The sequence below is a fragment of the Zalophus californianus genome, chromosome 11, assembly GCF_009762305.2.
Source record: "Zalophus californianus isolate mZalCal1 chromosome 11, mZalCal1.pri.v2, whole genome shotgun sequence".
NCBI lineage: Eukaryota > Metazoa > Chordata > Mammalia > Carnivora > Otariidae > Zalophus > Zalophus californianus.
The window spans coordinates 7807759-7821900 of record NC_045605.1 but is presented as its reverse complement, the minus strand read 5'-3'; the positions used below and the strand labels follow the sequence as shown (position 1 = coordinate 7821900).

Sequence of the window (14142 nt, the reverse complement as noted above, 5' to 3'; positions counted from 1 at the left end):
ATAAATCCCACTTGGTCGTGATGAATAATCCTTTTAATGTACTGTTGGATCCTATTGGCTAGTATTTTGGTGAGAATTTTTGCATCCATGTTCATCAAGGTTATTGGTCTGTAATTCTCCTTTTTGATGGGGTCTTTGTCTGGTTTGGGGATTAAGTTAATGGTGGCCTCATAGAACAAGTTTGGAAGTTTTCCTTCCGTTTCTATTTTTTGGAACAGTTTCAGAAGAATAGGTATTAATTCTTCTTTAAATGTTAGGTAGAATTCCGCTGGGAAGCCATCTGGCCCTGGGCTTTTGTTTGTTGGGAGATTTTTGATTACTGCTTCAATTTCCTTAGTGGTGATAGGTCTGTTCGGGTTTTCTATTTCTTCCTGGTTCAGTTTCGGTAGTTGATACACATCTAGGAATGCGTCCATTTCTTCCAGGTTATCTAATTTGCTGGCATAGAGTTGCTCATAATGTATTCTTATAATTGTTTTTCTTTGGTGTTGGTTGTGATCACTCCTCTTTCATTCATGATTTTGTTGATTTGGGTCATTTCTCTTTTCTTTTGGATAAGTCTGGCCAGGAGTTTATCAATCTTGTTAATTCTTTCAAAGAACCAGCTCCTAGTTTCGTTGATCTGTTCTACTGTTCTTTTGGTTTCTATTTCATTGAGTTCTGCTCTGATCTTTATGATTTCTCCTCTCCTGCTGGGTTTAGGCTTTATTTGCTGTGCTTTCTCCAGTTCTGTTAGGTGTAGGGTTAGGTTGTGTATTTGAGACCTTTCTTGTTTCTTGAGAAAGGCTTGTATTGCTATATACTTTCCTCTCAGGACTGCCTTTGCTGCATCCCAAAGATTTTGGACAGTTGTGTTTTCATTTTCATTGGTTTCCATGAATTTTTTTAATTCCTCTTTAATATCCTGGTTGACCCATTCATTCATTAGTAGGATGTTCTTTAGCCTCCATGTATTTGAGTTCTTTCCGACTTTCCTCTTGTATTTGAGTTCTAGTTTCAAAGCACTGTGGTCTGAAAATACGCAGGGAATGATCCCAATCTTTTGGTACTGGTTGTGACCTGATTTGTGACCTAGGATGTGATCTCTTCTGGAGAATGTTCCATGGGCACTAGAGAAGAATGTGTATTCCGTTGCTTTGGGATGGAATGTTCTGAATATGTCTGTGAAGTCCATTTGGTTCAGTGTGTCATTTAAAGTCTTTATTTCCTTGATCTTTTGCTTAGATGATCTGTCCATTTCAGTCAGGGGGGTGTTAAAGTCCCCCACCATTAGTGTATTGTTTTCAATGTGTTTCTTTGATTTTGTTATTAATTGGCTTATCTAATTGTCTGCTCCCACGTTAGGGGCATAGATATTTATAATTGTTAGATCTTCTTGTTGGGCAGACCCTTTAAGTAGGATATAGTGTCCTTCCTCATCTCTTATTACAGTCTTTGGTTTAAAATCTAATTTGTCCAACATAAGGATTGCCACCCAGCTTTCTTTTGGTGTCCATTAGCATAGTAAATGGTTTTCCACCCTCTCACTTTCAATCTGGAGGTGTCTTTGGGTCTAAAATGAGTCTCTTACAGACAGCATATCAATGGGTCTTGTTTTTTAATCCAATCTGATAGCGTGTGTCTTTTGATTGGGGCATTTAGCCCATTTACATTCAGGGTAACTATTGAAAGATAAGAATTTAGTGCCATTGTATTGCCTGTGAGGCGACTGTTACTGTATATTGTCTGTGTTCCTTTCTGGTCTATGTTGCTTTTAGTCTCTCTCTTTGCTTAGAGGACCCCTTTCAATATTTCTAGTAGGGCTGGTTTCGTGTTTGCCAATTCCTTTAGTTTTTGTTTGTCCTGGAAGCTTTTTTCCTCTCCTTCTATTTTCAATGACAGCCTAGCTGGATATAGTATTCTTGGCTGCATATTTTTCTCGTTTAGTGCTCTGAATATATCATGCCAGTCCTTTCTGGCCTACCAGGTCTCTGTGGATAGGTCTGTTGCCAATCTAATGTTTCTACCATTGCAGGTTACAGATCTCTTGTCCCGAGCTGCTTTCAGGATTTTCTTTGTCTCTGAGACTCGTAAGTTTTACTATTAGATGTCAGGGTGTTGACCTATTTTTATTGATTTTGAGAGGGGTTCTCTGTGCCTCCTGGATTTTGATGCCTGTTTCCTTCCCTAAATTAGGGAAGTTCTCTGCTATAATTTGCTCCAATATACCTTCTGCCCCTCTCTCTCTTTCTTTTTCTTCTGGGATCCCAATTATTCTAATGTTTTTTTGTCTTATGGTATCACTTATCTCACGAATTCTGCCCTCGTGATCCAGTAGTTGTTTATCTCTTTTTCTCAGCTTCTTTATTTTCCATCATTTGGTCTTCTATATCACTGATTCTCTCTTCTGCCTCATTTATCCTAGCAGTTAGTGCCCCCATTTTTCCACCTCATTAATAGCCTTTTTGATTTCGACTTGGTTAGATTTTAGTTCTTTTATTTCTCCAGAAGGGGTTTCTCTAGTATCTTCCATGCTTTTTCCAAGCCCAGCTAATATCTTTAAAATCATGATTCTGAACTCTAGGTCCGACATTGTCCTAATGTCCATATTGAGTAGGTCCCTGGCTGTCGTTACTACCTCTTGTTCTTTTTGTTGAGGTGATTTTTTTCGTCTTGTCATTTTGTCCAGAGGAGAGTAGATGAATGAAAGAACAAAATGCTGACAGGGTAACAACGTCCCCAGAAAATACACTCTAAACAAATCAGAAAAGACCTGAAACCCGGGGAGGAAAAAAAGGGAAAGAAAGAAAAAAGAAAAAGAAAAAAAAAGATAAAAAGATAAAAACAAACAAAAACAGAACAAAACAAAAAAACAGAATATGATCAAATATGATTAGGCTGGTGCATAGATCAGTGCCACACACTAGATTTTGTGTGAATTTTGCTCTGTTAGAAGAAAGTGCCTCCCAAAATTTTTATAAGAAAGAAAAACTTATATATGTACAAAAATAATTGTTGATACAATGAAGGGATGGAATATGACTGTAAAGATGAAAATTATAAAAAATTTTATAAAAGGAATTGATAAGTTGTTTGACAAAGAAGAGGATTTTTTAAAAAAAACAAGGGAGAAAATGTGATCAAGCAGGAGACTAGAACAGAGGCATACACTAGAGATTTAGGGTATATTTTGATCTGTTAGAAGAAACTGTATCTCAAAATTTTAAAGAGAGAACAACTTACATATATATGCCAAAAATAAGGGGAACTACTATAAAGGGATAGAATATGACTCTGAAAATGAAAAATAAAAATGTTTTTTTAAAAAGGGATAAGATGCTCATTGAAAAAGGGAAAAAGGAAAAAATTTTTTTTAAAAGTTAAAAAAAATTAACCTTGAAAGACTAAAGAATCATGGTAAAAAAGCCATGGATTCTATGTGCAGTATTCCCCTAGTGCTGGAGTTCTCCCATTCTCCTTGATCGGTAAACTTGGTCTTGGCTGGCTGTTCTTGCTCATCTTCTGGGGGAGGGGCCTGTTGTCGTGGTTCCCAAAATGTCTTTGCTGGAGGCAGAATTGCCCTGCCCTTGTCTGGTCTGGGCTAAGTGATCTGCTCGGGTTTGCTCTCGGGAGCTTTTTGTTCCCTGCAAGCTTTTGGTACAGCTTTGGAGGACAAAAGTGAAAATGGCGGCCCCCTAATCTCTGCCCCGGAGGAGCTGAGAACTCGGGGTCCCACTCCTCAGTGCATGCCCAGAGAAAAGCAGTCAGTCACTCCCGTCTCCCCGGTCTCCGGCAGCACTCTGTGCTCACCCAGCCTGTGACCTGGCGTTTCTATCTCTGGCACCCGACTCAGTGTGGAGTCTCCGAACCCAGCAGATCCCTGCGGTGCGCTCCCGCACCGCTCCTCCCGGGGGAGGGAGGGGAGTCTCCCCAGCTCTGCCGCTTGTTGGGTCCCTGCTGGAGGAGCAGTGGCCCGACTGGGCCGCGGATCACAGTTTATGGCCACCCCGAGCTGAGAGCCCGCGCCTCGGCTCCGTCTCTGCAGTCGGCTTCCCCACTCCGATACCTGGGAGCTCTGCCGCGCTCAGGCTCCCCCGGTCTTTCTGTGACCCCGAGGGTCCTGAGACCGCACTGTCCCACGAGGGAGGGTTCCACCCCCCGCTTGGCCACCGGAGCGATGTCCCTCAGCGGAGCCGACTTCTAAAAGTTCCGATTTTGTGCTCCGGGGCTCTATCACTTGCCAGAAGTGGCCAATGGAGGCCCCCTCCCCCGCCATCTATCCTCTTGAATATCCCCTCGGATTCACTATTCCACACATCCTTCCTTCCGGAAAGTGATCGCTTTTCTGTTCAGAGAGGTGTTGCTATTCTTTTCTTCGATCTCCTGTTGAGTTCGTAGGTGTTCAGAATGGTTTGATCCCTATCCAGCTGAATTCCTGAGACCAGACAAAATCCAGGTCTTCTACTCCTCCACCATCTTGCTCCGCCCGCCCCCATCCAGATGCTTTATAAGACCAACAATACCCAGGGCTTTTTATAGATACATAGTAGTTAAGAGCATTAAATAAGTTCAGAAGTCAACACTGTTCAAGTTCAGATTCTAGCTGTTCTAGTAAGCTATTTGACTTCTCACAAGTTACTTAGCTAAATCTCTCCATGGCTCCATTTCTTTATCTATAAAGTGAGGTTTAAACTAAATAATGTGTGTAAAGTGTTTACCACAATGACTGACTGGCACATGGGAAGTTCTCAGTAAATATTAGCCAATAGAATGGAAGTGATTGTTTACACTTTTAGATTAACTTCTTGTAGCGGGAGGTGGATCATCTTGACACTTTATTGATCTAGGGAAAGAATCATTGCAATGATTTTTTTCCAGGGCAGTAATGTAAAAAGTTCCCACCTGGTATCTGAAGTATCTGATATAGAGAGAGACCTGCATTAGGAAACACAAACTGTGTAAAAAGAGAAATGGGAACATACCTTTCTTTCCAAAAGATTTGTAGTTTCAGTTTTATATTACCTAGATAGGTGCTATCAAAAAATAAGATTTTTTAGCAAGAAAATAAAAAGAAATAAGATTTTATCTTCAATTGAGTCTGTTTCATTTTTTTAAAAAATCTAAAGATTCATAGCAACAGGATGAAAAATATTGAAATGAAACATAGAAAGACATCATTATGCTACAAGGCTCTTTCCTATTACACTTACATTAAGTGTGCCCTACAGGAAGTATAAATGAAGCTTTGAATCCAGACTATCCTTTATGTGTAGTTCCTGCAAGATCCTTTTTCACTTTATAAATCCTAACTGAAGAGTTCTGCCTTTAAATATTCCATGAAGGAGTTTTAGGAATACTGCCATATGAAGTATCTGATTTCATGTTAGCTTTTTCTGTTTCCACAAATGGTTCTGAATGGTAGGAAGTATGCAAGTTTCTGTGCGCATTCTTTTTGTCTTTCCCAGTGCCTTCTAACTAACTCTCGGGTCCATGATGAGCATTAAATCTGTGAATTTAGATCAAGAGATAATGGTGGTTTCAATGTCAGGTTCTAAGGGAGATTAGGTAGAAGTCAAAAAGCAATTTCATTGCCAACTTAAAGTAGATCACCTTCTGGGTCCTTGGAGATAAATATTAAGTATGTTAACTCCACTTAGATATAGTACTTCCTGCTTCTTTTTTTTTCCCCCCCAGTTTAGGTTAGGGTCTGTTTTTAGGCTATAGTTTTTTTAATTTTAGAATATATGGGAAAATGATATGAAGAAATTCTTAAGAAAGGAAATTTAAACTAAACTTTGCCTGTAAAGACTAGAAAATCTTGTAATGATTCAGTTGGAAATACATTGAAAATTCCCCTAATTAATTCCAGATATTTTTAAGTGCATCTATCTCTCCTAAGGTGAAAATTTTATAACTATTTTCATAAGTAATGTGTACTTTAATCTTTTGTTCAGTCACTCAAATTTTTTTGGAGTAGGCAAGTTATAAATAATAAATGAATTTTTTAGAATAGCAGTAAATTTAAAATTTGATTTTTGATCCAAATGCAATGCTCAACATAGAAAAACAAAGTAGGCAGTTTATGGCTATTTGCTGCCCATAAACACAAGCATGAGGACTAATACACCAAATGTTTCAAAGACATTTTCGGGCCAAAGGTAACCGACTGGCTTACAGTTTCCTGTGGTAGGCACTGAATTTACAAACAATGAATAAGACATTCTTTGCCCATGATTAGTGGAAACTGTCCTTTTATCACAAGTACAGAAGCTCTCATAAAATTTAAGAAACAAAATAACAAGAAGTCCTGTCTGGTTTTTATCTTTCTAGATATAACAACAACTTTAAGATAAAAAATAAAATAAAATTAAGTGACATGTGGACAGCAAGTTGTGTGGATGAAGTGGGAGAAGGCCACACCAATGCTGTGAAATCCTTTGTCTTGGGCTGGCCCACAGTGAACTTTGTGGCCACTTTCAGGTAAGAACCATAGCTTCTCCTGTATTGACATGTAAAATACAGTCAACTAGGTAAATTCTAGGATGGAAAGAAAAATGTTAATCAAATTTTGTTCTGATTTTTTTTTTTTAAGGAAAATATTTTATTCTGATTGAGTTATTCTGAAGTCAGTAACTCATCTTTTGACCATACCCCGAATAAAGACACTTGTAGGCCTTATTTCTCCCCAACAGCTTCTTATTAAAGTGTGTGGAGAGTAATGGTAAATATTGAGAACCTTGGAGTCTTTTATCTTGGTATGACCAGTAATTTTTAAAGGGGCTCTACTGAAGCACCTAGGGCCTGTGGCAAAGGAATGGAGTGGTCAGAGCTGTGGGGCCGCTGCTCTCCAGCCTCCCCTTCCTTTGTGTTCATGTACTGTTTTACATAGTGAGCTTTCAAATTGGTCTTTTCAACCCACTGCAATAGACTTTTACTGAAAAATTTCATAAAACAGTCCAATTAAGTTTGAATAACTGTTTTATACTCCCAAATTTTCTTTTTTTTTTAAGATTTTTTATTCACTTATTTGAGAGAGAGAGCAAGCAGCGGGAGGAGCAGAGAGAAAGAGAGGGAGAGAGAGACTCCCAAGCAGACCCCAGGGTAGGGCTCCATCCCAGGACTCTGAGATCATGATCTGAGCCAAAATCGAGTCGGATGCTTAACCAACTGAGCTACCCGTCACCCCTATACTCCCAATTTTCTAAAGAAATAGTTTTTAATTATAGAAATAAAGTTAATACCATGAAATAATGGAGTGCCTGAACTGAACATCAGGTTCTGATTTGGCATAAAGATGTGACCATCAAAAGCAAATTTATGACTCAGGAAGTGAAAGTTAGTTTCCTAAGACTCACCCCTTGACTAGGATAGGGTTGGAGAATATATAAATAATCCTTGTACTCTTGTCCTAAACATGCTAAATTGGCACTCTCAGGTCAGGGTGAGCATATCAAAATTCACACTTGTGATTTTGAATAGCTGCACGCTCAAGTCCAGAGTTTGTTTTACACTTAAAGAGTTGGAGTTCACATGCACACATTTTTCTTTTGGTTTCTTCTCTCCCCACTTCCACCAGACACCTCAGGCATCATTCTAAAGCCAGACACCTAGAATTTTCCAAGCTGTTAATCTTTTAATAAAAACAGGCATATCATTAAATTCTTTTATGCATTATTGGCCTACCACAAGATTTTAAGAACTTACTTGGAAGAAACATATGTTTGTATCACTCTCTGCATATGTTGTTTTCCATGACAGATTTCTCTAGATAGTATCATTTTCTGTTGCTTGATCTCCTTGGAGTTACAGGTGAAAGGAAGTAATAATACCTAGTAAGGGGCAAAACCACATGCTGTCTTTTTTTTTTTTTTTTTAAGAGGAAGAATGGCAGGAGGGGAAGTGTGGTGAGGGAAAGAGAGAATCCTCAAGTAGACTCCCCACTGAGTGTAGAGCCTGATGCAGGGCTCAATCTCACAACCCTGAGATAATGACGTGAGCTAAAATCAGGAGTCAGATGCTTAACCGACTGAGCCACCTGAGGCACCCCATACATGTTGTCTTTAACTAAGGAGTTTCCATGAAATGTGTTTTAAGAAGTGAAATGTGGAAACAGGTTTTATACACAATGTATTCTTCAAAAAGTATGGTACTTTAACCAAATGATTAAGGTTAATTAACATCACTAATGATGCCATGTACCCCTCAATAGAATGTGATGAGAAGAGTAGTTCACCTTTGTGTTATTCCTCCTCAAAACCCAGAGCCCCAGATAAACATGAGAGAAACTTCAAACAAGCACAAACTGAGGGATATTCTGTAGGTTAAACTGACCAGCACTCCTTCAGATTATCATGGTTAGAAAAGAAAAACAAAACAGGAAAAGACATAGAAACTGCCCTAGACCAATCTTTAAGGAGACATGATAACTAAATACAATGTGTTATCCTGGGTTGGGTCCTCTGACAGAAAAAGGACGTTAATGGAAAAACTGGCAAAATCTGAAGAGTCAAGAATGTGGTTAATAGTAATGTACCAATATTGATTTCTTAGTTTGACAAGTGTGCCATTGTAAGAGGATAACTTTAGGAAACTAAAAGGTGAAAGGTGTCCAAGGATTCTGTACTATTAGCAACTTTCCTGAAAGCCTAAACTTATTTCAAAATTAAAAGATTATTTTAAGAAAAAGTTGCTTTGAGGAGTTCTGGCCCTGGTATGGCAGAGTGAGGCCTTAACAGACTGACCACCCTACAGATAACAACTGTAAACTCTGAGCAAAATACAAACAACAACCACCTAAAGGCTCTGCAGGGTGAACACTAGTTGGCAGATTTTGGAGAGGAATTGAAACTTGGAAGGAAGCACCAGCAGGGGGTGAGATTCCTATGTTTAAGGCATTGGCCCAAGGGCAGGCTACAGTCATATCGTGGTGCAGGGCAACTAAGCTAACAGAAACCCCCAATCTTTCTGGCCAAACAAGCGGACTACAGAGTCTGAGTCAGCCACAGCCATGGGAAAGTGAGGGGGGGAAATCTCAAAAAGTAGAGTATCAGAGGAGGGAAACCCCAGATTTTGTATATGGATTCTACCTACGTGTCTGACTGATTGCTGACATGCATGGAGCAGACTCAAAGCAACTTGAAGTGAAGGCTGAAAGAACTGAACCAAGGTGCCGTTGAGCCTAGTCAAGCCAGTTATCTGTTGATGATAAAAACATCAACACTGCAAATATAACAGCACTCAGTCTCCAAAACAGAATATTCATGATGTCCAGAATACAATCTAAAATTCCTTCACATACAAAGAACCAGAAAAGATAATCCACGGAGGCCAGTCCTGAAATGATCCATGTTGGAATTACCAGAAAAGAACTTTAAACCAACTTTTATAATTGTGCTCACTAGGTAAAAGGAAAAGCCAACTGAAATGAATGAAAAGATTTCTCAGCAGAGAAATAGAAAATATAAAAAAGAACCAAATGAAAGTTTTAGAACTGAAAACTGCAGCATCTGAAACTTTATATATATATATATATATCTCCCCCTGTGTAGCCTTAGTTGCAGAATAGAAATGAAAAGGAAAGAATTTGAATTTGAAGATACATCAATACAAATTGTCCAATCTGAAGAATAGAGAACACGGACTTTTTTCTTACATGTATGTACTTATGTATATACATGAGAGGGAGAGAGAATCTTAAGCAGGTCCCTCCCCAGCGCAGAGCCCAGCGCGGCGCTTGATCTCACAACCCCGGACCTGAGCCAGAATTAAGAGTCAGGTGCTTCACTGACTAAGCCACCCAGGCACCCCCAAAACAGACATTTTTTAATTCAAAATGCATTGGAGACTTGTTAGAAAATACCAAAAGATACAACATACATGTGACTGGAACTCCAGAAGGAAGAAGGACTATAGGACGGAATATTTGAAGAAGTAACAGTTTGGAAACCCCCAAGCGGAAGATACAAATGTCCGGGTGTGGTGAGCTCAGTGAACCCCAGCAGTGGTGTGAAGACCCCAGCCAGTCATGTTAACAGACTGCTATAAACCAAAGAGAAGAGAAAATCATAAAGGCAGCCAGGGAAAAACAACACATTACGTATGGGGGAGCAATAATGTGCCTCACTGTGGCTGTTTCATCAGAAACTATGGCAATCTCAGAAGACAGTAGAATGGCATCTTTGAAGTGTTAAGAGAAAAAACTTTCCACATAGAGTACTATATCCAGCAAAAATATCCTTCAGAAATGAAAGTGAAATAAAGATTTTTTTTAAACTCTAAAAATTTATTCCAGCAGAACTTTGCTACCAAAAAAAAAAAAAAAGGAAACAGAAGTTTTTCAGCGAGAAGCAAAATTGTATCAGCAGGAAGCTTGGATTTTTAGGAAGGGTTGAAGAACATCAGAAATGGTACGTATCCGTCAATATTAAGAAAAATCTAGGTCATGATCAGTTTAAAATGCCATCAGGCTAGCAGATCAGGAAGGAGGTTCTCCTAGCCAGTCACTACAGTATCTATAAAGAAACCCAAAATGTAAAGACTAATAGCTTTGAAATCTAAGACTGACAACTGTCAGAATCTGAGGAATTCCCAATTGTGTCAAGTTAGAGGAAGAGCAAATAATAAATGTGAACATCTCATGCTTTCCCTTAGGACATGGAGTAGATCGTCACATCTCAAAAATGGCCAGGAGTTTCATGTATCTTGTACCCTGATTCTCAAACCTAGGATCTGTATCTGCCTGAAGAGCAGGCACGGCACCTTGATATTACAGAAAATGACACAGTAAAATGAGAACACTGTTCAAATACACAGGAAGTACTGAAATCTGACAAGGATCTGTCTATAAGAGGAATCAGAAGAACGATATTTTAACTTAAGTACCTAGTGTGAATCTTAGTCTACAAACTCAGGAAGGCAAGAAAAGCCTGTTTATAGATCAAATGAAAACCCACCTTGAGCCTCCATTGTGCCAGCAGATTTCTGCGATGTCTTCCAAATAGGTGGCAGATTGTGACCTTCAGTCTGTTGTGGTCACCGCTGACATTATCTCTTTCTGTGTCCTTTATGTTCAGAGCTACTCTGACTCCTTGCCACACGTGGGGTGCAGGTATCATTGCTGACCTAAAAACTCAGGAACTGGCCTCCCAGGTTGCTGCTTACAGTCATTCCTTGTGGGGTCTTTCTGTTTCCTGAGGCATCTCAACTGAGCAACATATGGTTCCCTGCTCACTCCCAGGGATAACAGACTCTGTCCCCTCCCAAATTTGAGGGCCTCTTTCCAATCTGCCTTGCCTTTTCTCTTTCTCTAAGATATACTGCGTTCTCCTCTTCTTGCTCTTACAAATGAGCTTAGGTGTTAATGAAACTGAGATCACCTTGATTCTGGAGTACTTTTGTTTTTAGTTTGGTAAAAATGCCTTAAGAATCACTGAAGAAAGAGAAGTTCTAGATTCTTCTTGCACAGAGTAGTAGAAAGGTGAAAACACAAGAAGACTACATAAATCAATCTCAGTGTGTTAACCTGACACACTTCATAAATTATTTTTGAAGTAATGCATGCTGTGTATTCAAACAATAGAAGACTATACAGCAATGAGAATGAACATGCCGTAATACGGAGAAGTGTCATAAACATAGTGTTGAATGAAAGAAGCCAGACACAGAATAGTACATATTGCCTGGTTACATTTATAATAAAGTAAACATAACTATCCTGTGCTGTTGGAAGTCAGGAGAGTGGGAACTAGTACCTGAAAAGGAGTGTAAGCAGTCCTCCCAAGGTGATTTTCTATTTTGTAATCTGAGTTTTAGTCACGTGGGTGTGTTCAGTTTGTGAAAAATGTTCAGGCTGTCCACTTAAGCATTATACAATTTTTTTCTATGTATCTAACATGTCAATAAAAAGTTAAAAAAAATACTAAGTGTTTTAAAGGGGTAATTTTCTTTAGCTGCTTTGAAAAAAGTTCACAGGTCCAAAGAAAACTCACCAATTTTTCTACACAGTTTTTTGCTAAATAAATCCAAGATTTGACCCAAATGAACCTAGAAAATCTCTGTTTCGGAAGGGTGAATACATTAAAAGTTTGTAAGGAACTATGGAATATGAAAATTGGATGATAAATAAAAGAGATGTGTACTTTCAGATGCCCAATGCTGGGAGTTGTGTATGGAGAAAATTGCTAAGCAACAGACTTAGAAACAAATTACAAATACTTGTTAAGTGTATTTTTCTGGAACAAGAAAATAACAAGGGTTTCCAGCTTTGTTAAGATAGAAATATGGTATAAAAGCTAGTGAGTAACAGGACCATATAGAAATAAACACTGAATTATTTTCAAGTTTAAGAATTAAACATAGCAGTGACTTTCAGAAGAATTAGTGATTTAGTTGTAAATGAATTGATCTTAGAAGATTGTAGTAATTAAGAATAGGTTTTCTCTGAACTAATTCACTAAATTAAAATCCCTGCTATATGTATAAATATTTCTTTTTCCAATAGGAAACTGGTTTCTGGGCCAAGATATTTCCATCAACATGCCAAATTTCTTTTTAATCTCTAATCTCAAATTGAGCATACGTTCTGTTTGTATGGCATTTAAAGCTACAAAAACACTCTGAGACAATTAGCCCGGTTTTACAGATGTGGAAACAAGCTTAGAGATATGAAGTGATTCACTCATGATCAGGTAGCTTGCATATGTTTTTGGAACCAGGTGTTTAGATTCCAGATCAAATACTCATTCCACTGTAAGAGTTATACTTGTAAAAGAGCCATAAGGTAAGAAAATGGCCCTGTCTTGGATCCATTCAGGAGGTTTTAATAGAACCGTACTTGACTGTATAGTTTTTCCTGATGGAGATTTTCCATTTGAGGATTCTCCAGAGCGCAGTTAGGCCAGAGTTGCCGTGGTGGGCCGCTCCTTCTGTAACAGGCTGTTGGTATTTTATCTGGACTGACAATCTCAGATATGTTAGCATAAATGTGTTATGTGTTTAATTTTTATCTCCTGTTTTCTTTGATTGTAGTTCTCCAGAACAAAAGGACAAATGGCTCTCTCTCCTTCAGAGGTATTTTTTTTTTCAGTATAACATATTCTTAATCTTCAACCTGTAGTTAAAAGAATTAAATTCTTCTATGCAGAGATGTGCCCCAGACTATTCCCCTTTTCCTTAGTAGAAATTACTCATTTATCCTCAAAATAAACTATTGTTTGAACTGTACGCTAGCTACTACTTACTGTGAACAGTGTTCTCTTCAGTACATGTATTCCTTGCTTTCTAGGAAAGAGAACATTGAGGTCTGGTTAGATCACTCTAGACAAAAATTAGTCAATAATCTCTCCCATTTCCACGTCTCCAACCTACCATTCGGAGCGAACAGTTTTCTCAGAGCTTGTACTAAGTTTCCATATATGGAAGGTTTTCTGCTGGACACCTCAAAAATCGATTACCCTCACCTTTGAGCCTACAGACTAAATGGTCAATTTAGGTTTCTCTCTTATTTCCATAACCCTTCCCTCCTTCCTCCCCTGGCTACCATCCTAAGGGAAGATTTACGCTCTGCCCGAGAGCTAAATGAGAAGTAAAGGTCCACTGTCTTGGTTTGGTGTAGTAAAGTATGATACATGCTCCTGCACTTGTCAGTAGGATTCCAGGCCTGTCCAGGGAAGGGAGGAAAGCTTGGAAGACAAAACGCCACCCAGAGGTGCCTGAACCTGACTGTGCTGCTCAAACCTCACTTGAAATAGTTTCCGTGCCCATACCTGATGTCCTGAGAATTTAATTCTCTTCCAACCCATAATGTAATCAGATTTTGCTGAGTCTTTCCATCTGTCTTTTAAAACACAGCATATAAGTATATTGAAGATATTAGCAAAATAGATTGATTTTAAAATAAGCCATTAGCGAAATCCATCTGACTCAGTGTTGTTTTGGGTTGTTGTTGCATTTGATTAGATACATCAATCTAGAGAAAGAGAAGGACTACCCGAAGACCATTCCCCTCAAAATCTTCGCCAAGGACATTGGGAATTGTGCCTATGTAAGTGTTTCTAAGCCAGAAAATTAAATTCCAAGTCCCTGCATAAAGCAGAGCTCCATGGATGAAAAGACACAGGCAGGCAGACAGACAGACTGTGGATGTGCTATGGAAGGCAGGCATTT

The 14142-nt window shown here is 38.8% G+C and overlaps 1 protein-coding gene across 6 annotated transcripts in view; it reads left to right on the top strand.

Moving 5' to 3' along the window:
* ARHGAP20 (Rho GTPase activating protein 20) overlaps positions 1–14142 on the top strand; it is a 140711-nt gene that overhangs the window by 89158 nt on the left and 37411 nt on the right. For 5 of the 6 annotated variants that reach the window (XM_027580998.2, XM_027580996.1, XM_027580999.1 and 2 more), the window contains exons 4-6: positions 6310–6459; positions 13006–13047; positions 13936–14020. In XM_027580998.2, coding sequence (XP_027436799.1) covers positions 6310–6459; positions 13006–13047; positions 13936–14020 — 277 coding nt within the window. Of the gene's footprint in view, positions 1–6309; positions 6460–13005; positions 13048–13935; positions 14021–14142 lie in introns of those variants that run through there. The other variant, XM_027581000.1, reaches the window with a different exon arrangement.